Raw genomic sequence first — 23,431 nt, 5'->3', positions numbered from 1 at the left:
ACTTAGCATAATAAATACATGTAAATCAATATGCCATTGCAAATAATAATAAATCAAATGCAAAATAATCAACAGCTTAATGCTAAGCCAGCTGGCAGCAACAGATTGCACCCACTAAGCCAGTGTCCACCAAGATCAGCCAGCACATCCATGCACCAGTCTGATCATGGTCTACACTGTTCGCTATTCAGTCAAGCTTTCCCTGAAAATGATGAATGGTTTCATCCACAATTATAGATGATCAAGTACATTTAACATAATAGCATTACAAAGGTTAAAAGTATAAAGAAAAGCTGCAAATTATATCAAGTACTGAAGCTACAATAATAGCTGTGCAAAGCTTAATGCAAGCCGCATGGTACATGTGTGTGTTCAAAATAAAATAAAAAGCAATCTCAGTTACATTTCTAATTATTTTAATGAAAAATTTTGCACTTATGTACATATTATTTCAAAATATAGTAGTTAAAATGACATTTGTAGGTTATGAGAGAACGGGAATATCAAAATGTATGCATACATGAACTTTATCAGAATAAAAAAAACTTCAATATATGAACTTAAGAAAACAAAAACCTGAATAATTGTCAATATTCCTAACATTTATTTGTTTGAATTATAAGTTTTGATGAATCACAGTCAAAGATTCATTTGTAAATGCTGGGCTTATTTTTTTTTCTATTCTTTCATGAAAATATCAATCTGAGGACATTTATTCTTTCATATAAATATCAATCTGAGGACATATATTCTTTCATGAAGATATCAATCTGAAGACATTTATTCTTTCATGAAAATATCAATCTGAGGACATTTATTCTTTCATATAAATATCAATCTGAGGACATATATTCTTTCATGAAAATATCAAATTGAGGACATTTATTCTTTTATATAAATATCAATCTGAGGACATATATTCTTTCATGAAGACATTTATTCTTTCATGAAAATATCAATCTGAGGACATTTATTCTTTCATATAAATATCAATCTGAGGACATTTATTCTTTCATGAAAATATCAATCTGAGGACATTTATTCTTTCATGAAAAATATCAATCTGAGGACATTTATTCTTTCATGAAAATATCAATCTGAGGACATATATTCTTTCATGAAAATATCAATCTGAGGACATTTATTCTTTCATGAAAATATCAATCTGAGGACATATATTCTTTCATGAAAATATCAATCTGAGGACATTTATTCTTTCATAAAAATATCAATCTGAAGACATTTATTCTTTCGATGAAAATATCAATCTTGATATTTATTCTTCCATGAACATATCAATCTGAGGACATTTATTCTTTGATGAAAATATCAATCTGAGGACATTTATTCTTTGATGAAAACATCAATCTGAGGACATTTATTTTTTGATGAAAATATCAATCTGATGACATTTATTATCCCATGAAAATATTAATCTGAGGACATATAATCTTTCATGAAAATATCAATCTGAGGACATATATTCTTTCGTGAAAATACCAATCTGAGGACATTTATTATCCCATGAAAATATTAATCTGAGGACATATAATCTTTCATGAAAATATCAATCTGATGACATTTATTCTTTCGTGAAAATATCAATCTGAGGACATTTATTCTTTCGTGAAAATATCAATCTGAGGACATATAATCTTTCATGAAAATATCAATCTGAGGACATATAATCTTTCATGAAAATATCAATCTGATGACATTTATTCTTTGATGAAAATATCAATCTTGATATTTATTCTTCCATGAACATATCAATCTGAGGACATTTATTCTTTGATGAAAATATCAATCTGAGGACATTTATTCTTTGATGAAAACATCAATCTGAGGACATTTATTTTTTGATGAAAATATCAATCTGATGACTTTTATTCTTTCATGAAAATATCAATCGTAGGACATTTATTCTTTCATGAAAATATCAATCTGAGGACATTTATTCTTTCATGAAAATACCAATCTGAGGACATTTATTATCCCATGAAAATATTAATCTGAGGACATTTACTCTTTCATGAAAATATCAATCTGGAGACATTTATTCTTTCATGAAAATATCAATCTGAGGACATTTATTCTTTCATGAAAATATCAATCTGAGGACATATATTCTTTCATGAAAATATCAATCTGAGGCTAGATAGCTTCATAACATGGAAGATTTTAAAGAACTTTGTGGATTTGTGTTGGTAGTAGTGAGAGATCAGTCTAGAAAAAAGAAATTTAGAATCAAAATACTAAAATTGAGTAGCCAACAGTACAGAACTTGTCAGCAGACTGGTCTGGTTCTATACTGGTAGTATAAGTCAATTTTTACATTTTTCCTGATAGTAATTGCACAGTTAATGTGTTTTACAAAGGAAAATACAACAGTAGTTAACATACTAGTCTAAAACAATTAATTCAGGGAGAACACATTGACAAACTTTGATACAAGTATAATACCTGTAGCATATTGATGGATTACTAATAATACAAGACATGTTATCTATATAAGGGTACATATGCTAACTCAACTACAGACTAAATGTGCATGTAGCTACTTTAAACTAAGCAATGCTATATACAATATATATATGATCTATACAGGATATATTGTCTGTTTCAGTTCATAATCCTTTCTTTGTTTAGTCAAGTGACATAAATGTTGGTGTTTTTTTGTCAAAATCCCACAAGGTATAAATAAAAGTTTAAGAGAGCTCATAAGATGAAACAAAAGAAGGATTATTCAACAAAACTAACAATTTCTTTTATCTTATGCACTAATTTGCATTGTTAACATTCAAACCTGTAAAAAATCTCAATTTTGTCACCCAAATGAGGCAAATAATGAATTTTTATTTTAACATGCAACAGCAGCATACATTTTAGCTGTATCTTTCAAAATTCTATACTTTACTGTCTAAAAACAATCTCAAATGATTTGTAAGTTCCAACTATTTTCTTTTATAAGAATTTCACTAATTTGCATAAGATAAGATGCACAATATAAATAGATATACATGTATAAAATGCATTAAAAAAACTGCTGTGACCATAAAAAGAACATGCATGAAAGCCCGCAAGTAAAATAATATGCGAAAATAATAAAATAAAATAAAGTAACAGCAAAATAAAACAAAATCAATAATCAAGTTGATATATTGAGTACATGCTCAAACATAAACTTTATCTGCTTCATTACATTATTCCTAGTTCAACATAAAAAATTATATTTTTGGGTAAAAAAATAAAAAATACTTTACTTCTATAATTATGATACATGTTTTTGTAAAAACATATGTTTAAGACACATGTAAAATAATCAACATTTTCACTGAAAACTATAATTTGTTTGTGGTCGAAAATTGATACATTGCAAATAAAAAAAGTAAAAAAAAAGTGTTACATACATGTATCAAGAAAAGGTTTCATTATTGTATTTTAATATAAAAGTTGTGTGTTTTTTTCATTCAAACAAAACATTATATTAAAACATAGTGTATAGAATAATTTGTGTATATGACTTATCATACATACCCGTAACCTGTGATGGCTGAAATTCCAGCCGGTGCTACACGCTCGTTGAACGTTATAAAGGTAAGTTTATTGTCCTTATGGCCAGGACCCAAGTCTTTAATAATCCACCATGATGCCTCCTGACTGGAATTACCACTTGTAGATTCCAGAAATATATCAACATCAGTATAGCCATTCTTTGGAGCTGAAATAAATTTATGTTTCCAATGCTTATCAAAGGTGTAGTAGACATGTTGAAATTATCTCTTTAAGGCAGTCATACACTTAGCTATATAACACTTTAAGTACAATTCTGAAATTTAATCAGATTATTTTATAGTAATATACAGAATTAATTTTAATTGCAGTGTGTAGGAAGCAATAAGCTTATAGACACACTCTCGAATCCGATCCTGGAACCAATCAGTGCTAAGCAATAAGTGTAAAGTTTCTTGCTCAAGAAAACAACATCTTGCCCTAAACAAGGTTTAAACCCAGCAGCCAGCAATCCTTAAATTGATTACTTTTCCAACTCATTAAATAATATGGCTGCCTTTCCCTTGCAATTTACAATACTCTTGTATAATCACATACAGATAACAGACAAACTTTGTGTAATAAACAAAACATTTGATAGTTTCAAATAAACAAGAGTGCCAAAATGGCCCTAGATCGCTCACCTGACCCATCGAACTCATCCAAACAATTACCTAGACAAGCATCCTGACCAAGTTTGATGATAATTGAGTCAAAAATGTGACCACTAGAGTGTTAACAAGGTTTTTCCATATTTGGGCAGTGTGACCTAGTTTTTGACCCCAGGTGACCCATATTCGAACTTGACCTAGAAATCATCAAAACAAACTTTCAGGCCAATTTTCAGGATATTTGGATCAAAACAGTAGCCACTAGAGTGTGAACAAAGTTTTTCTATTTTTAACTCCTGTGACCTAGTTTTTCATCCGAGATGACCCATGTTCAAACTCATCCGAGCTATTACCTAGAGAAGGATCCTGACAAAGTTTGATGATGATTGAGGCAAAAATGTGACCACTAGAGTGTTAATGAACAAGTGTGGACAGACAACGGATGACAGACATTCAACGATCCTAAAAACTCACCCTGATCTTGCTCAGGTGAGCTAAAAATTTAAAAGTGTTACATACGTGTACCAAGAAGTGGTTTTATTTCTGTAGCTGCCTTATTTGCCAATCTTATATACTCCGGAAAAGTCTTCGCTATCTTACTGAAAGCATGAAAAGAACAACTCCAGTACACTAATAGTCATGCATTCATAAATTAGTTAAAAGTAGCAACTATGAAGGTCCCGTAACACAGTTAAACTGAAAATATTGCAGGTTCAGTTTGAATAAGTCTGTTCATGGACAGCAGAACTAAATGCCATTCAATTTAATAAATCTTTTAATATTGTAAAATTTTCATGATATTTTGGTGATTTTATAAGTGAGATGACTCAATGTAACTCTTCCTTAACTGATCAATAAACAGTAGAAGACTAGAGGGCACCTTTTTTGTGCATTAACCTTTGAAGAAGCACAAGGACATATTTAAAGCCCAAGCTCGCAATCCAAGCAGTCCACTGGTTTCTGCAGATGTTTTACCACACAAAAAAAGTGTTACCGGTATCTCTATTCTTGCATAAAAGCATACATAGAAATTGGTTATTCTGTTTTTTGTTACCTGTATTTCGTATAAAGAAACCTTTGCTTGTGCCATGTTTTCCACATGCTAGTGTGACGTCAGTAATGTTTTGATAATAAAACAAGCAGGGCTGTCACTAAAAGTGTGTGTTATTATGCAATAAAATCACAGTTGAAGTTCTATATTTAGACATGTGACGTAACCACTAAAAATGCAATGCGCTGAAAATAAGTACTGAAACAAATCAGGCGGTATTTAGCTTCATATCAGGTACGGCAGCATTTATTTGTTGATATTGCGTTAGACTCAAAATAATATATCCAAATTATCATTAGGATGCGCATCATTATATCACTCTGATATGCCCTTATGATATAATTCCTAGCATCCAAACTCCAAATAGTGATTTTATTTAGCTATAAAATCACTGTTTGGGATATATTATTTCTTAATTATATAAAACAAATATAGAGTAAAGAGTAAAGACATACACAAAATTTGTAATATTTTTGTTGATCATTTCAGCTGTCAAGGTCTTCTCATCCTTTGATAATTCTGTCCGGTACTGTATTGTCAATGTTTCCCCAGCCTGAGTGTTTGGTGGCCTGAAACATAATTATTTAAAGTTCAGTTAAAACAAAACTTTACCAAAGTTACCTATGCACAAAAATGTGTTTGATCATTTGATATGCTTTTGAAGGAAATGTCTGTCCCTAAAGTGTTGACAAAGGCAAGTATTAATTGCTATTAGATTGTTTCTTTTTCCTGAAAAATTAAATGATTCTTTCCTTTAAAGGTTATATAATGGTTTGTTTGTTTTTTTTTGTTTAATTTTATTACCACAAACACTGTAAAAATTATATATAGCATTACTGATTGAGGAAGACCTCAAATGTCTTTCATTACTTCAGGCACATTTTGGGACCTGGGTAGAACCAACAACCTTCTGTAAGTTAGATGGATAGCTTCCTCACATGAAAGAATCAATAATCCATATACCAACCCATGGGATTTAAACCTTCAAGGATTAAGGGCAAGTGATTTGGAGTGCCAGTGCCCTTTACCACTCGGCCATGAAGGCCCATTGGTATAGGATGTATCAATCATTGAGGCTGTCGGACATAATTGAGCTTAATCTTTGACACTGCAACCTCTTAGTAGGTGTGGCAGATACAGCTCATCAAGGTGCATGCATCTGTGAAGTTTGAAGAAAACTTCCATATAATGGTCAAGGTTAAAGTTTTGTGACAAACACAAACCATAAACAATATGCTCTCCTTATTCCCTTGATCTGGGGGCATAAAAAATGCTAAAAATTAAAGGTATTTATTGCTCTACCGTCATACAACACAACATGCAAATGGAAATTAACTTTATTAAATTTAGAAATCTTTATAATCATTAATACTACTACTTCTACACCAACATTAAGAACTATAAATACATGTACCTTGTGAAAGTGACAAGGAAGTCTAAGTTAACTTTTGTTGTAGGACTAGTTAGATCACGTATAAGGTTTCTTAGACTTGGAGGACTGATTGTCCACACTGATGTTGATTTTCCATCCAGAGTTATCTTGGTAACATCTTCAGCTTCATAGTTACTTAAGAAGGATGTTGCCACCTGAACAATAAATGAAACATGTTTAGGTTTAACTATACAATGCAACTTAAATGTTTATTCTTTATCCTGTCAAGATTTTATACAATCAGTAACTGTACAAATATATGCAATTATGCATTAACAATAAGGCAAATATGCCCGTTTTTTGCCCTTTCAGCATGAAACTGGATTAGCACTCATCAAAAATTAAAGTTATACAATTTATAAGTTCTCTCAAATTGAGTAAATTGAACTGCAACAGTGAATTGTTGAAAGAACACATACATGTGCAATAATAGTTGGTGATAAAAGCTCACCACTAACACAAAGAGGCCAGGTAGGCTAATTAAGGCTGAGAAGGGTAAAAAATGTACTAGGTAATCAGATTCTATAAAATGCTTTGTAGACATTGTTTAATCATATGTCCTGATCAAAACATGATTAACAGATACTTAAGTGAAATTGTGTTGGGACAAATGAAAGGAAACATCAAATGCTTACAAAGAAAAACAGAATATGCACAAAGATACAGTGACTTAATCATGTTTTAAACAAAGCAAGGTAGGTTTCTATTTGTACCCTGCTGAAATTTGACATTGGATTAGTATCACTCCTTTTCTCAAGCTGGGTTTTCCTCCTGATATAAGCATACCATACAAAATCCTGTTATATAACCTAATAATAAATATAACACTGAAGTGTTATACTAAATTTATCATTAAGTTCATAGGTATTTCTTGTACTTACTGGATCAGTATCAAAGAGGGACTTTAGACTTGTAAATTCACCTTCACTGTAATGGTATATATCCTGTTGCTGTCCAGATACAGTAAAGATTGGCTGAAACAAATCATCATTATCTTTAGCCATAAAATTAACACATAGTAAAGATTGGCTGAAACAGATTATCAATATCATTTAGCCAAATTATATAGATGTGTATCAACAAAACTGGATCAGTATCAACCACATGACATGTCATATTGTGAGATGGTAGAATATTTTTTCACCATCTCTTGTGCACTGTTAAAGGATATGTATTAAAAACTTGGAATTCTTTAGATAAAGCTTTGTAGAACTTCTGTAGGACATTTGGTCTTCCTTGGACACACTGAATGTTGTTTCTACTTATCTTATGTTTAAATAAAATAAAGGATAAAATAGACTTTTTTCATAAATGCTTTAAACTAAGTCTTTGTTTATCTTATTCAAATTCACAGAAAAACATCTTCATAATTGCTTTGAAGTGACTAACAAAAGATTTTTTGTACTAAAACTTTTTCTCAATATTGATATTCATTAAATATAAAAAGAATCTAACATAACAATAATTTACCTGATACCCAGCTAGAGCAACACTGACAGTGCACTCTGTAGGAGGGTGTGGCACATAGACCGTGTTAGCAAATGAGAATATAACAAGTGGGAACCAGATGATGAAGATGATGATAAACAACAATAGTCCGCCCACACCATACTTGATTAATGCCTTCTTTGGTATAGCTCTTGGTGTTGGGTATGTCTATAAATAGAAACACTTTATTGTAAAGCTCCATATACTACTTGTATAGATTATTCATTTTTATTATAAATCTTTAACTTTTCTGATGAAAATATGGTCATTTTCAAGTAGAGAAAACAAATCTGATATTTAGTTCAAGCATATTAAAATTGCACTTTCTTTAATCAATTGTTCCCTTAAGCTAAGTGTTCAACATAAACTTGGCAAATTACAATGCTTTCAACGTTGAAATAATGGAATGTTTTTGATGAATAGAACTTAAAGTAGAAAACTTACAGAAGGTATACTGTGATATGAAAGAATCAACATACATGTAGCAACAAAACATGAAAATCTCAGATAATACATTTTCATTGAAGTAAATAATCATACATTCAATTTTGCTTGATTGGATTAAGACTCATAACACTTGTTTGCTTTTCTGTTTTTTTAATGCTGATTTTAACACTGTTAGTCCTATCATAGCAGGACTGCTTCAAGTAAAACAGTATGAAACTAGCCTCTGGAAAGCGACAGGTGAAACTAAACATAGCGATTTTGACCTCCCTACTATAAACATCAAGTTACACATAATCACATACGTAAATTATACATGTACTAATTTTCATATACTATACAATATTTTTTTTTAAAAGTTTTAATTCAGCGTGGGTATGTTATAAATATTAATACAGCATTATTAAGAATCCATCCTATGTCACATGACATGTCATATTGTGAGATGGTAGAATATTTTTTCACCATCTCTTGTGTACTTCATCATGATTCAACAGTTTATTGTAAAACATGCAGTTTACCTTCTCAATAACCCTGTAACATTTGAGTATGTAGATATTAGCATAAATGTCTTCCATTTGCAACCAGCTACCAATTGCCATTGTCGTGTTTGTCCACATCCAGTCCATCAATGTACGTAACTCAAGCAGGAATGGTATTGCCAAAAATCTGAAATGTCATGAAAATTCAAAGTTTATACACCAATAGTAACAAGTCCCCATATTTCTCCAACAATAAAAATACTGACATGAACAGCAAACTCCATCGAAGTAAATATTTTTAAAAAGATGCTCTATACTGGTGGCAAATCACTTTTGGTCCAAAGTGGTTAACGTTTAAACCTTTAGGTCATAGAAACTTTATTTTGCATTACCAGACTATATCTTGTTTTTAAGAGATAAAAAATATATATGTACATTGATTATATCATACCCTTTAAAGAGGAATAGATTAATATAGTTGTATTTCTTGGTGAGGAAATTGCCCAGAATTCTAGTAGGGTACGCCGACCTGATCTGATATGCAGACAAGGCAAAATAGACACACTTAATAAAGTACCATAACTGTGCTGGTCTGTTACTGAAGAAAGGCCTGTAATAAAAATATGTCATAATTTGAATACCGGTAAATCTTTTAAGTGCACTTATTCAATCATATCTTGAAATCTATAAAAAGAAAGACTTGAAATGTTGGGACTTAATGCACATTTAGTCTTCATTAACAATATTTCTTTAAAATTATAGCTCTAATGTCAATAACAATTGAAAATTTCATTTGAAAGACTACAATTCCATGCTGATTAGTCATGAATATATCATCTATAGCCATGTTTCTTGTGTACTAACATAATTTTACATTTATAATGGTAGCAAATAATTGATAACAAACGTCCATACTTGTTAGTAGAGTAAGGTAGTATGAAGAACATCCAGATATGGAGAAGTACGACGAGCAGGATCTGGAAAATGAACTTTCCGAGAACATTCTTCCGCAGGTAGAGGGCCCGGTCAATAATGATCAGTATAAACTGAGCTAACAGCATGATCAAGAATGGAACAGGAATCTAAAATATACACAATACATAAACAGATTAAATTAACAACATACATGTTCTATCACAATGATATAAAGGGGACTGTAGCACAATCAAACTTTCTTAACACTTGTAGTATGTACTTATTTAACATGCAAACAAATATTGTGAATATTTTCATTAAATACTATAAGCAAAGTTAATAAACACTCAACACACATTCTAACAAAAATTAATTGTTCAACAGGACGATAAAATATTCTCTAAATTTAGTTTTAAAGGTAAAGGTCACTTTGATCTTTGCCACTAAAAACATGTAGAATACAATCCAACAGCTCAGTATAATACCCTGTTTAAGATAAATCTCTGGAATTTGAATGTGAGGAATTATCAATCACAGAAATTTAAGAGACATGGTTTGTAAATTTCAGATGTTTGTTTGGTTTTCTGGCCCACTAACACAGTATAGGTCATGTCATATGGCGCTGAAATAGGTAACATGATTTTGGCTAACCTTGGTTGTTACAAACTTCAAAGCAACATCAGGGGTCTAAACCACCTTACCGGCTGGAGCTAGGAGATGCATAGACCCCAGTTATTCAAAACCATTTAGTTGCCTCTTATGATCACCTAGGAATGAACAGTGGCTGCAATTCTTATGCCTCAACTACTTAAGGCAGCCCCTCAGCCACAAGAAGTGTAAGTTTCAGAAAAATTTACATACATGACTTATTGAGTACTCAATGATGACAGTGTTTTAATGTTAAGTGAGATAGTAGAAATAATTTTACCCTGTTATCTGATATATAGGATGTGACATCACCTCCAGCTGTTTGCTGAAATAATACAAAGTGAAATATTTTATTACAATGCTACCAATTTATAGATCTTTTTTCCAATTTATTTATATAAAATAAAGATATTGTTTTTTATTTATTAGGTTTTAAATCACACTGAAACAGCAAATTCCCATCTTACCTACTGGAGAAAGATGTTAAGTGACCCTCCCTGCATTATTTCAGGCAGGAGCCAGCAAACCAAAGGTTTCATTAGCTAGTATTCAAAAGATGGAATTTCATTTATGTATTTTCATCTTTTTTTAAGACAGTAATCTACATATTTACTACGTGAATCAGGAAAAGACTATAATCTGTTTGTCTAGATTACCTGAGAACATAACGATGTACAATGAGCCGTGTCACGACAAAACCAACATAATGGGTTTGTGACCAGCATGGATCCAGACCAGCCTGCGCATCCGCATGGATCCATGCTGTTCGCTATCAGTTTCTCTACTTGTTATAGAGTTGGCAAGCGAACAGCATGGATCCTGATCAGACTGCGCACTGGTCTGGATCCATGCTGGTCGCAAACCCATTATCTTGGTTTTGTCGTGACACGGCTCAAATAATTCTAAGTGGACAACTTACTGATGGTCCAAACGCTTGGTAACCAAACACTATGATGAGAAAGTTGATAAAGTCACAGACAAACATTGGGGCATATACATCAGTGGTAGCACTGTAATCTGGGCAGGTTAGTTGCTTGTAGAAGTTCGTGAATGGACTGAACACACTCTTGAGGGGCGTGGATTTTTTCTCTGTACTTTGTTCTACCTCCTGTGATTCTAGGGCAGCACTGGTCTCAGTTACATTTTCTTCCTTTGTCTCATCTTCTTCCTTTCCTGACTCCTGTAATAATTAATGACATCTACAAATGAATCTATATAAAACTACATGAACCATAAACTTGAGTATATGGGGCCCTTGGTTGGTTGAGCATGCAACTTTTTTCTCTTAATGTGACAGATGTCTGTTAAGCATTTTTGAATTAATATATAAAAACCCGAATATTAATTTTATAAATACCAGTTGCCATTCACCTCTTCTGGCACCAGCTTGATCATTATTTAATATTCCAAACATGAGCTAGTTACATGTCCATACATTCCACTGTTTTGTCAGTCTGTGGACAGGGTGAGCGCGAGACGGGCAGACAAGGGAACATCTATATACCCAACCACCCACCACAAGAATGGCATAGAAATGGTGATATTCTGTATTTAGTATCATCTGCAAATGTATTATAACAGTGGAATTTTCAATGTGATACTTTGGTGCCTAAGACCTCCATGTACATATATAAAAGATAATGAAATTGTGTCCTATTTTAATGATATTGCTTCAAAAAAAAAATAACCATTTATATTTAAATGCATCCATTATCATTGGACAATAAAAAATAATAATTTGAGAAAGAAATACTTACTTCTATGGAAGCTTTTGAACTTGACTTAGTTGATTGAGAATCTTCCGCTTCATCTCTCCATAATCCATATCTCTGTAAATATAATCCATACGAAATTTAAATAATATCATAAAAGGGAACATTATTCCGAAAACCTGTTTAGATAGATATTCAACAAATATTTCCCTGCCCTTTTAGATACTGCATCATGTGATGATAACGTTTAAGAAAACCCATGTTTCGAGTGAACAGCTTTAATAGTTTCTGATAATATTGACCTTTACATATTACCTTTTACAGGTCAGTAACCTTGACCTTTTGACCTCAAAATCAGTGTGACAAGTAGAACTCATCAAGGAGTATCCAAATATGTTGTATCAAAGGTATGGCTTTATTAGTACTGAAGTTAATGAGCATATAAAATCATCAAACTCACCTTTAGAATGGTTCTATGGATGAACAAGGCTAACAATAATATGAGGTCCATGACAGCAAAGTTGTCTTTTTGTTGTATACCTATAATATTTGGTGGCCAGAATGGATCTGTTTGTGCAACTTTCATGTTCCACGGGAAAAATCCAAATTGAAACAGGTACTTTACCACAATCACAGCCTGAAACATAGTTTATGATAATTAGACAGATCACTTCTTGAATTTATACTTCTTGAATTTATAAATGTATTAACCTTTTCAAAGCTGAGGAATAACTTTTGTATGTACACATCTTATCAAAATACGTAAAATGAATGGGTTATTATTCCAAAATTCGATCATGAATTCATACTGTAAATATCTTTTCTAAATTCCAAATATAGCTAGTAGTCAAGTATTTGAAAGAACTGAGCAAAATAGTTGTTGGGAGATTTAAAACTTTAATGATTTAAATTGTTATATACATGTACTTTCCAATAATTCATCTTAAAAGGACCATAACTCTCTGGTTTTAGACTATGGCCTAGCCGATTCTAATCATATCATTGACATTTGGAGCAAAATTTATCTACATACTATTGACAGTTTTCTAGATATGTCTCTTTAAAGTCTACTTGAATGATGAAACAGATTTTAGGTGGGAATTCCAACAAATATATTCTAATTTTACAACAGATTGTATTCTCTCAATTGTGCTCTACTGGTTTCATAGCAATTTCCGGCCACAAATCGCACTTTTTAACAAATAAAATAAACATAAGTCTACGGAGGGGTACAAAACTTTGACAGGACAAAGTTAGGTACCTGTCCAGCATTGCCATGTGTTTAATGTTGCACTTTCATTTTACTTTTCAATTTGAATACATGCCTGAAATGTAACACCTTTTTTCACCTTTATTCAAAAATTCATAGCAGTTTTCCATCCTTTTTATTTTGAATATAATTCAGTACCATAAACGATGTTAAGATAATTTAATCAGACAAACAAAACTTCCCAACCTTTTCCGTGCGGTCTGCAAAAATATTTTCAGAAGTATGGATTTACCTAAAATGTCAGGGTCTTAGTTATTGCGCAAGGATATTCAAACTAGAATTCCCCAGGTGTTGCTTATTTTTGAAAGTAGCAAGTCCTCTTCTGTTACTTTAAATAGCATGCAAAACTTCATACATTTAAATTTTTGTTCTATTTTAAATGCCGTTAAGCATAGAAAACAAATGTCTCTCTGATTGATGAAGTAATGTGGATGCCTTACTGGTAAAAATAGACTGTACTGGACGAAAATTTATGATTAACGACCGGAAAACTGCTAGGGGACGGAAACTGCTAGGAAACCAGTATTGCTAAAAAGATTTGCTGCCATCTACCATTTGCTGTCAGCACCCATTTTCTAAGTCACAAGACTATTCTACAGTGTTTGGAGATGGATAAAATACAGACAGAAAATGCCAAAACTATATCGGACTATAAAAATATAAAAGTAACACTATGATTTTAATTTGTCAATAATAATGAAGCATGTTACCTCGGTATATGTGATTACAGTAATCCAAAACATCTTTGTAGGTCTAGGGACAGACAGCATACCCCACAGGAAGACAAACATTGGTAGAGGGAGGGACAGGATACTGGCAGATAAGATGTGGTTCAAAATCATCAGGAAATAACACACTACTTCAGATCTGTAAACATATTCATATAATATTGACTTATAACAAACAGTTAGAGAAATACAAGAAATGTAATATAGTATATGAACATTCTTTGTTCTAGTGTTTATGGTGATATGTTTATAACTTATATACCCATGTATAACAAGCAATTATCATAGTATTGCAAGCAATCCATAAGTCCCCTACCGGTAAGAGCCCAAGCAACATTCTGAAGGGCCATTCACTTATGTTCCTATTTTAAGTTAATTTGTTGAAAAAGTTCTTTAAAAGTGATCACAGGAAACAGTTTTTATGTACAGACAGACGGACTGAAGGACACTCTAAAGTTATTTTTTAAACATCCCTGTTATCAAAATATATCATTTTTAAAATCCTATCATGATTGAAGAAGTTGGAGTAAAAATTACCAATTTCTCAAAAAAAAGTCTAAGTTCAAAAAGGGGCATAATTCTGGAAATAGTCTTGCTAGAGTATTGAACACTCACAAATGTTGAGTGACAATAAGAAACATTTATATGAAGTTTGAAGTAGATACATTTAGAAAAAGAAGTTATTAAAAAAAACAATGTTTTTTTTTCATGAAAATTTTAAGTTCAAGGGAGGTAATTCTGATAAATTTTGTACTAGAGTTGTAAACCTTGCCACATATGATAAAGTTGATGACAAGCAACTTATATTTAAAGTTTGAAGAAAATACCTTAAGAAATAAAGAACTTATAGTGAAAAAACTTAAAAACTAGAATAAGAAATCTTGAAATTCAGTCTATTTGTTGCCATAGCAACCAGAATTTTCAACATAGGAAGATAAGAAAAGGATGTGCATAATTTCCATACTGCCATCTACCCATATGTCAAGTTTCATAAACATATTTTCAGTACTTTTTGTGTTATCACTGGATCCAGGTTATGTGTAAAATTTGCCATATTTTCAGTCTATTTGTTGCCATAGCAACCAGAATTTTCAACATAGGAAGAAAAGAAAATGACGTGCATAATCTCCATACTGTCATCTATCCATATATCAAGTTTCATAAAAATATTTTCAGTACTTTTTGCGTTATCGCGGGATCCAGTTTATGTGTAAAATTTGTCATATTTTCAGTCTATTTGTTGCCATAGCAACCAGAATTTTCAACATAGGAAGAAAAGAAAAAGACGTGCATAACCTCCATACTGCCATCTATCCATATATCAAGTTTCATTAAAATATTTTCATTACTTTTTGCGTTATCGCGGGATCCAGTTTTGTGGACGGACGGACTGACGGACGGACAGACGGACGGACTGACGGACGGACGGACGGACAGACGGACAGACGGACGGAGGGTAAACCTAAAGTCCCCTCCGGTAAACCGGTAGGGGACTAATAAACATGTTTGTATGAACAAATAAAATAATGTATAAAATAAATTAGTTTAGAATAAACAATTTGTAATCAAATATGAAAGCAATCATGATAATATTTTAACTTAGTTGTCATTTACCTTTACTGTAATACAATACTGTAATATTATACCAAGTTAATAACATTTGTACCAAGCTCTTAACTTTAATACCAAGCATTTAGCTTTATATCAATATCTATACTTTCATAATAATATCTTAACCTTTAAACCAAGCTTTCAACCTAAATCAATAGCTTAACTTTTCTAACAATATTTTTTACTTTTTATATAAATATCTTTAACTTTTGTGGCTTTTAAATCATAAACAAAGTTTTTAAGTTTTTACTCATGTATAATAAACACAGTCAACAAAAATGTGTGAGATTAACAATTTTTGATATTATCAAATATGAAATCAATTATGATTATATTTAAACTAAAGTATATTTTAAAAAAACAGTAATGTAAAACATAACATCATAATACCAAGTATATAGCTTTTGTAAAAAGGCTTTAACTTTAATACCAAGTTCTTAATTTTATATTAACATCTTCACTTTCATACCAATATCTAAGCAATATCTTAAATTTTATACAATATTTTTAACTTTTATATCAATATGTTAACATGTATACAAAGCTAATAAACAAAGCTAGTAACTTTTGAACTGTTGCTTACCTTGCAATAATAGCAAAGTATGTGGCAACAATCAGTCGATATATACACGGCTGATTTTTCTCAAATTCTTCCTCAGTTTCATCAAACTTGTCAAGGTCAATGCCAGATAAACTGAAATAATGTTGCATAATGTTAAAATAAGGTAACACAAAGTAAATTTCTAGATGTTTGACATGCCTGTAGCTTAGGAATGTACTATTAATGTCATGCTTTACAGATAATACAGCCAAGATAAACTTAACTCAGCACTTTTTGTGCAATTTAAATATTAAGTAATCATGAAATTGACCAGATGAAACACTAGTTAAATCTTTGCTTATGCTAGGAATATCATATCTGACTAGAAACGTAGGCAACCTTCAATATGATCAGTTTTTGATAGGTGAAATACTTTAATTATCAAACTACATTAACAAAGTTCAAACAAATGGAATAAGTTGAAATACAAGAATAGAAAAGTTATACCTGAGTTCACTTTTCTGAGGTACTATAGCACCTTGTTGGACAGGTTCTGTTGTTACAACCACTATCTCTTCATCTCCAGCACCACTATATAGTATACAAAAGAACATGGTCTATACAAGAGAACATTGTTAAACAAGAGATCATGGTCTATACAAGAGAACATTGTTAAACAAGAGATCATGGTCTATACAAGAGAACATTGTTAAACAAGAGATCATGGTCTATACAAGAGAACATTGTTAAACAAGAGATCATGGTCTATACAAGAGAACATTGTTAAACAAGAGATCATGGTCTATACAAGAGGACATTGTTAAACAAGAGATCATGGCCTATACAAGAGGATATTGTTAAACAAGAGATTATGGTCTATACAAGAGGACATTGTTAAACAAGAGATCATGGTCTATACAAGAGAACATAGTAAAACAAGAGATCATGGCCTATACAAGAGGACATTGTTAAACAAGAGATCATGGTCTATACAAGAGAACATAGTAAAACAAGAGATCATGGCCTATACAAGAGGATATTGTTAAACAAGAGATCATGATCTATACAAGAGAACATTGTTAAACAAGAGATCATGGTCTATACAAAAGATCATGGACTAAACAAGAGAACATTTTAAAATAAGGTTCATGGACTATACAAGAGAAAACCAGAGAAAAAGGTCTATACAAGAGAACATTGTTAAACAAAAGATCATGGTCTACACAAGAGAACATAGTTAAACAAGAGATAATGGCCTATACAAGAGAACACTGTTAAACAAGAGATAATGGCCTATACAAGAGAACACTGTTAAACAAGAGATCATGGTCTATACAAGAGAACATGGTCTATACAAGAGAACAATGTTAAACAAGATATCATGATCAGCACAAGAGGACATTGTTAAACAAAAGATCATGGTCTTTACAAGAGGACATTGTACAAACAGAGATCATGGTCTATAAAGAGGACATTGTTAAACAAGAGAAAATAGCTTATACAAGAGAACATTGTTAAACAAGAGATCATGGTCTATACAAGAGGACATTGTTAAACAAGAGATCATGGTCTATACAAGAGGACATTGTTAAACAAGAGATCATGGACTAAACAAGAGAACATTCTAAAACAAGAGATTATGGTCTATACAAGAGGACATTGTTAAACATGAAAACATGGTTTATACAAGAGAACATTGTTAAACAAGAGATTATGGCCTATACAAGAGAACATTGTTAAACAAGAGATTATGGTTTATACAAAAGAACACTGTTTAAAATTTTAAAAAGAGATCATGGTCTATACAAGGACATTTTTAAACAAGCAATTATCACAGTATTGCAAGCAATCCATAAGTCCCCTACCGGTAAGAGCCCAAGCAACATTCTGAAGGGCCATTGGCCATTCACTTAGGTTCCTATTTTAAGTAAATTTGTTGAAAAAGTTCTTTAAAAGTGATCACAGGAAACAGTTTTTATGTACAGACAGACGGACTGAAGGACACTCTAAAGTTATTTTTTAAACATCCCTGTTATCAAAATATAACATTTTTAAAATCCTATCATGATTGAAGAAGTTGGAGTAAAAATTACCAATTTCTCAAAAAAAAGTCAAAGTTCAAAAGGGGCATAATTCTGGAAATAGTCTTGCTAGAGTATTGAACACTCACAAATGTTGAGTGACAATAAGAAACATTTACATGAAGTTTGAAGTAGATACATTCAGAAAAAGAAGTTATTAAAAAAACAATGTTTTTTTCATGAAAATTTTAAGTTCAAGGGAGGTAATTCTGATAAATTTTGTGCTAGAGTTGTAAACCTTGTCACATATGATGTGGTTGATGACAAGTAACTTATATTTAAAGTTTGAAGAAAATACCTTAAGAAATAAAGAACTTATAGTGAAAAAACTTAAAAACTAGAATCAGAAATCTTGAAATTCAGTCTATGTGTTGCCATAGCAACCAGAATTTTCAACAAAGGAAGATAAAAAAGGATGTGCATTATTTCCATACTGCCATCTACCCATATGTCAAGTTTCATAAACATATTTTCAGTACTTTTTGTGTTATCACTGGATCCAGGTTATGTGTAAAATTTGCCATATTTTCAGTCTATTTGTTGCCATAGCAACCAGAATTTTCAACATAGGAAGAAAAGAAAAAAACGTGCATAATCTCCATACTGCCATCTATCCATATATCAAGTTTCATAAAAATATTTTCAGTACTTTTTGCGTTATCGCGGGATCCAGGTTATGTGTAAAATTTGCCATATTTTCAGTCTATTTGTTGCCATAGCAACCAGAATTTTCAACATAGGAAGAAAGAAAAAGACGTGCATAATCTCCATACTGCCATCTATCCATATATCAAGTTTCATTAAAATATCTTCAGTACTTTTTGCGATATCGCGGGATCCAGTTTTGTGGACGGACGGACTGATGGACGGACAGACGGACGGACGTTCTCACAGGACAGTATTTATGTGGCTACTCTATTGTTAAGGGTGTAACGGTTTACCGGTATACCGATATATTGCAATATGAAAAAATAAATTTCGTACTGCGGTACGATTTTTGGAAAACCGGTATTTTATAAAAATCATAATTTTCAATTAATTGCCTTCTAATTTTGTTCAAATTTCACATAAAATCTTTAATTGGCGAATTTTGTTGGCGCCAACGTAAGATAAAAGTATCCGACAACTAGTACACTTAAAAGTCAATAAGCGGCCGCATAATTTACATAAGCGGCCCAGATGTGAAAGGTCACACGCGACTAGTTTTGTTTATCAAATTGTGTGACACTGTACTTTCTATTTATTCCTTACATTTTTATTAAGTTTCTACTAAAAATATATACATATAATAATAATATATAAATGTTACTCCATCTTTACATCAAAACATATACAAGACAATACGTATTGCAATATATTGCAATTACGCTTCAGCAAAATGGCAATATATTGCAATACGGTTTTTGCTGTATTGTTACACCCCTATCTATTGTTCTCTCTATTGTTCTTTTTAGCCACGCAAAAGAAAATAGCCACATAAAAGCATTACGGAATGAATGACATCTAAGAGAACCTATTGTCCCTCTAGCCACATAATTACTCTCCTGTGAGTGCGGACTGATGGACAGACGGACGGAGGGTAAACCTAAAGTCCCCTCCGGTAAACCGGTAGGGGACTAACAAGTGGTTATGATCTATAAAGGACAACATTATTTAATGTCTATACAAGTGTGCTGAGTTAAACAAGTGAAACAATGTTACCCTGTGTCAGTGCCTGTTGCACCTTCTTCTGCCTTTGTCTCCTGCAGCTCTACATCTTCTATTAAATTCTTGTGCTCCATCTATATAACAAAAAACATACAGTTTGCTAGTAATGAATGTGGATTGTGCTACACTAAAATGTGCAGATCTTAAAATATTCTCATGGCATGCATTATTTCACAGTAACATAACAATATAGAGGCTTTTCAATGAAAAGTTATTTCACAGATTTGGGGAAAAAAACAAGAAGTATATTTTGTTACACAGTGACAGAAACCAATCATCAAGATAAATTTTAAAACTTGAATGAAAATCAGTAACTTATGCAGTGTATTAAGAAAGAACCATTGAATGCTTTAACAAATGTAGTGATGAAATCAACAGATGCAATATCTTTCATAACAAACTTCAGCTTGAAAGAATTCTAAAAAGCTCATTACACTAATAGGGGACAGCCAGCACTTTGCTACTTAAATTTCCTACCTGAAATGACTATGTAAAAGATGTACTGACCAAACCTACTTATTTCCTATATTTTAGAACAATGGCAATTAAAAATATTTTAGTACTGTATAATTGATGATATTTAAAGCAATGAGTGGCTGCAAGAACATTCTGTAATCATAAAATTTATAAGATATAACTGTACCTGAATTTGTTGTTTGACACGAATGTGATCATCTTTCATTTTAGCAGCGACCAGTCTATAGTTACGAGATATTCTATTGAATAAAGCTGTGAACCAGTTTGCACAACTTGTCAAAAATGCCACAATAAACCTCAAAACATTCTTTATCTTCTCAAGTACACCCTCTGAAAATATTATATTTCACCAGTTAAATATGTAACTTTTTTACTCATAGTACAAAGTAGCACTCTAATTACAGCTACACAGCATCTCAACCTTTTTGTTGTTGTTGTTTTCATTTTTTGTTTTTGGTTAGGTTTTCCTCACACTGAAAAATTTTAAGGTCATATGATGACTATCTGGAGAAAGACCTTAGTTGCCTCTCTGCATTATTTCAGGCATGAACAACCAATCTTTCTTAACCTAGCTAGATACCTTTCTAACTTGAAATTTCTTAGACAACATAGTCAAGTGGTAAATGTGTTGAACTTGTAATCTAATGATTGCTTGCCTCATGGGTTCAAACCCTGTCAGGGGCAGGCTATTGTTTCCTTGAGCAAGGAGCCTTACATTCATTAGTAAGTACTGGTTGGTTCCATGATCAGATTTAAGACTGTGAATTTAACTACATAATCAAAGTAAAATAACTTCTGTATAAAATAACTACTTAGATATTACAAGTGGCTTTAAAATAACAGAATTTTTGCTTCTCATTTAAATGGTCCTCTTGTAAGGCAAGGTTTTTCTTCTTCTTTTCTTTCAATAACAGATTGCCTACCTTTCTTCTCCTCTTCACAAATGGAGACTTGATCCTCTCCTCCTTCTGCCTCATCTCCTTCTTCATGCTGAAATCATAGAACATTTATCATTCATCATTATCTTATGGTTATAAAAGGAGGAAAGGAATCTAACAGGAATGTACAGAGGAAGGAAAATGTATATGAAAACAGGAATGTAACAGCAATAACATTTAGGAAACAGGACTATAACAGCAAATTAACAATATAAAGAAGAAAACATGAACTAACTTAAAGATAAAGAAGAAAACAGGCAAGTAACATCAATTTAAAGAAGAAAACATGAACGTAACTTAAATATAAAGAAGAAAACAGGAAAGTAACATCAATTTAAAGAAGAAAACATGAATGTTACTTTAATATAAAATAGAAAACAGGAAAGTAACAGTAAAACAAAGAAAAAATAGCAATGTAAGAAAATGGCACTATAAGAAGAGGAACAGCAATATTTGAAGGAAATAGGAATATAAGTACATGTACTAATAACATTTAGAAGCATTACCTGTTTAACAGCTTCATCTGTCCCTGATGTCATAGCTGTTGTTATCAACTACAAATATAAACAAGATTTGTTACACAGATATTTCTAATGAAAATATTCTTTTACCTTTATAAGGTAACTAAAACAACTGGATTAAAATAACAGATATAAAATTTAACATTCTGAATAAATGAAGTGAGCAAATCACCTGAAATTTTGCACACAAGTTATTGGTCCATGCTTGTAAATGAGTAAAATTCTGTAACAGAACACACCAAAAACATATATACATTCATCATAACAGAATCAATTGTTTTATCCATTTGTTTTACTCATTTATAAAATTTGCCTTTGCAGCCAGATTAGAGACAGACAAAGTTCTATACTGTCGGCAGAACAAATTCATTTTCATACTGTTATCCCCATAAATTATAATGGTCAGTTCCTAAAATAGAAGCTGGACAAGTCTATTCTAGAAATGTAGCAGTTTCAGACTTTCAGGGTAAGAACACCTGTAGAAATACCTCATACCCTCTGTCATTAAATCATAAGACACGCCTACCTTCATTGGATCAGCATTCTCTCCATCCTCATCTTTATCTTGACCATAAGTTAGTGTGGTAAGTTCATCTTCTTCTTCCACATCTTCATCTTCCGACTCCTCAAACAGGTAGTAGTCTCCAGATCTTATTGCTGAAATATTCATTTATGTCTTAATTATATTACTTAATGTCAGATTTTATTGCTGAATTCTTCATAAATGTCTTAATTATATTACTTAATCACAGCCTTCATGTTCCGTCCTCTAATTATAATCTACATGTATCTAAAACTTGCAAATGAATTAAGTTCATGGTGACTTTGCATTTAAGCTGGTAATATTGTTCTATTTATGTTCATCATTGTTACTTCAGTTCTAATCAATGATTATAATATTTATTTACTGATTTTCTACATCATACTTCTACCAAAGTGTAATTTAGAACAGAAGACTGCCACGTCTCCTAACAACAGTCTGAATTGTGCAGGTGCTTTATTTAATGTTTTTTTTTAAAAGCATCCTAAAATCTAATTATAACTCATATATAGAACCAGTCCAAGCTTTTGAAAATGGCAGCACCCAGCTAACTCTGGATTTTTCTCAAACATGTTTAGTTTTAGACATATATTTTTTTTAATTGACTTTAATGGGATTTCAATTAAACTTATACACGTCATACATGTTATCTGAGCTCTATGGCCCTTGCAGGGGGACTTC

General features: G+C 31.7%; 1 protein-coding gene across 7 annotated transcripts in view; it reads right to left on the bottom strand.

Annotated features, from left to right (window-relative positions):
• Positions 1-23,431, bottom strand: part of LOC132752884 (piezo-type mechanosensitive ion channel component 2-like) — an 85,665-nt gene that overhangs the window by 7,658 nt on the left and 54,576 nt on the right. For all 7 annotated transcript variants that reach the window (XM_060743291.1, XM_060743282.1, XM_060743312.1 and 4 more), the window contains 21 exons: positions 22,736-22,866; positions 22,195-22,242; positions 21,674-21,740; positions 20,917-21,080; positions 20,268-20,347; positions 16,993-17,076; positions 16,528-16,638; positions 14,316-14,472; positions 12,796-12,972; positions 12,381-12,452; positions 11,543-11,803; positions 10,904-10,948; positions 9,976-10,142; positions 9,512-9,670; positions 9,100-9,247; positions 8,117-8,302; positions 7,528-7,620; positions 6,629-6,801; positions 5,670-5,783; positions 4,683-4,762; positions 3,538-3,721 (listed from right to left, as the gene is read on the bottom strand). In XM_060743291.1, coding sequence (XP_060599274.1) covers positions 3,538-3,721; positions 4,683-4,762; positions 5,670-5,783; positions 6,629-6,801; positions 7,528-7,620; positions 8,117-8,302; positions 9,100-9,247; positions 9,512-9,670; positions 9,976-10,142; positions 10,904-10,948; positions 11,543-11,803; positions 12,381-12,452; positions 12,796-12,972; positions 14,316-14,472; positions 16,528-16,638; positions 16,993-17,076; positions 20,268-20,347; positions 20,917-21,080; positions 21,674-21,740; positions 22,195-22,242; positions 22,736-22,866 — 2,701 coding nt within the window. The remainder of the gene's footprint in view (positions 1-3,537; positions 3,722-4,682; positions 4,763-5,669; positions 5,784-6,628; positions 6,802-7,527; positions 7,621-8,116; positions 8,303-9,099; positions 9,248-9,511; positions 9,671-9,975; positions 10,143-10,903; positions 10,949-11,542; positions 11,804-12,380; positions 12,453-12,795; positions 12,973-14,315; positions 14,473-16,527; positions 16,639-16,992; positions 17,077-20,267; positions 20,348-20,916; positions 21,081-21,673; positions 21,741-22,194; positions 22,243-22,735; positions 22,867-23,431) is intronic.

The sequence above is a fragment of the Ruditapes philippinarum genome, unplaced genomic scaffold (assembly GCF_026571515.1).
Source record: "Ruditapes philippinarum isolate M1 unplaced genomic scaffold, ASM2657151v2 ctg306_1_1_1_1, whole genome shotgun sequence".
Lineage (NCBI taxonomy): Eukaryota > Metazoa > Mollusca > Bivalvia > Venerida > Veneridae > Ruditapes > Ruditapes philippinarum.
This window is presented reverse-complemented; position numbering and strand designations above follow the sequence as displayed.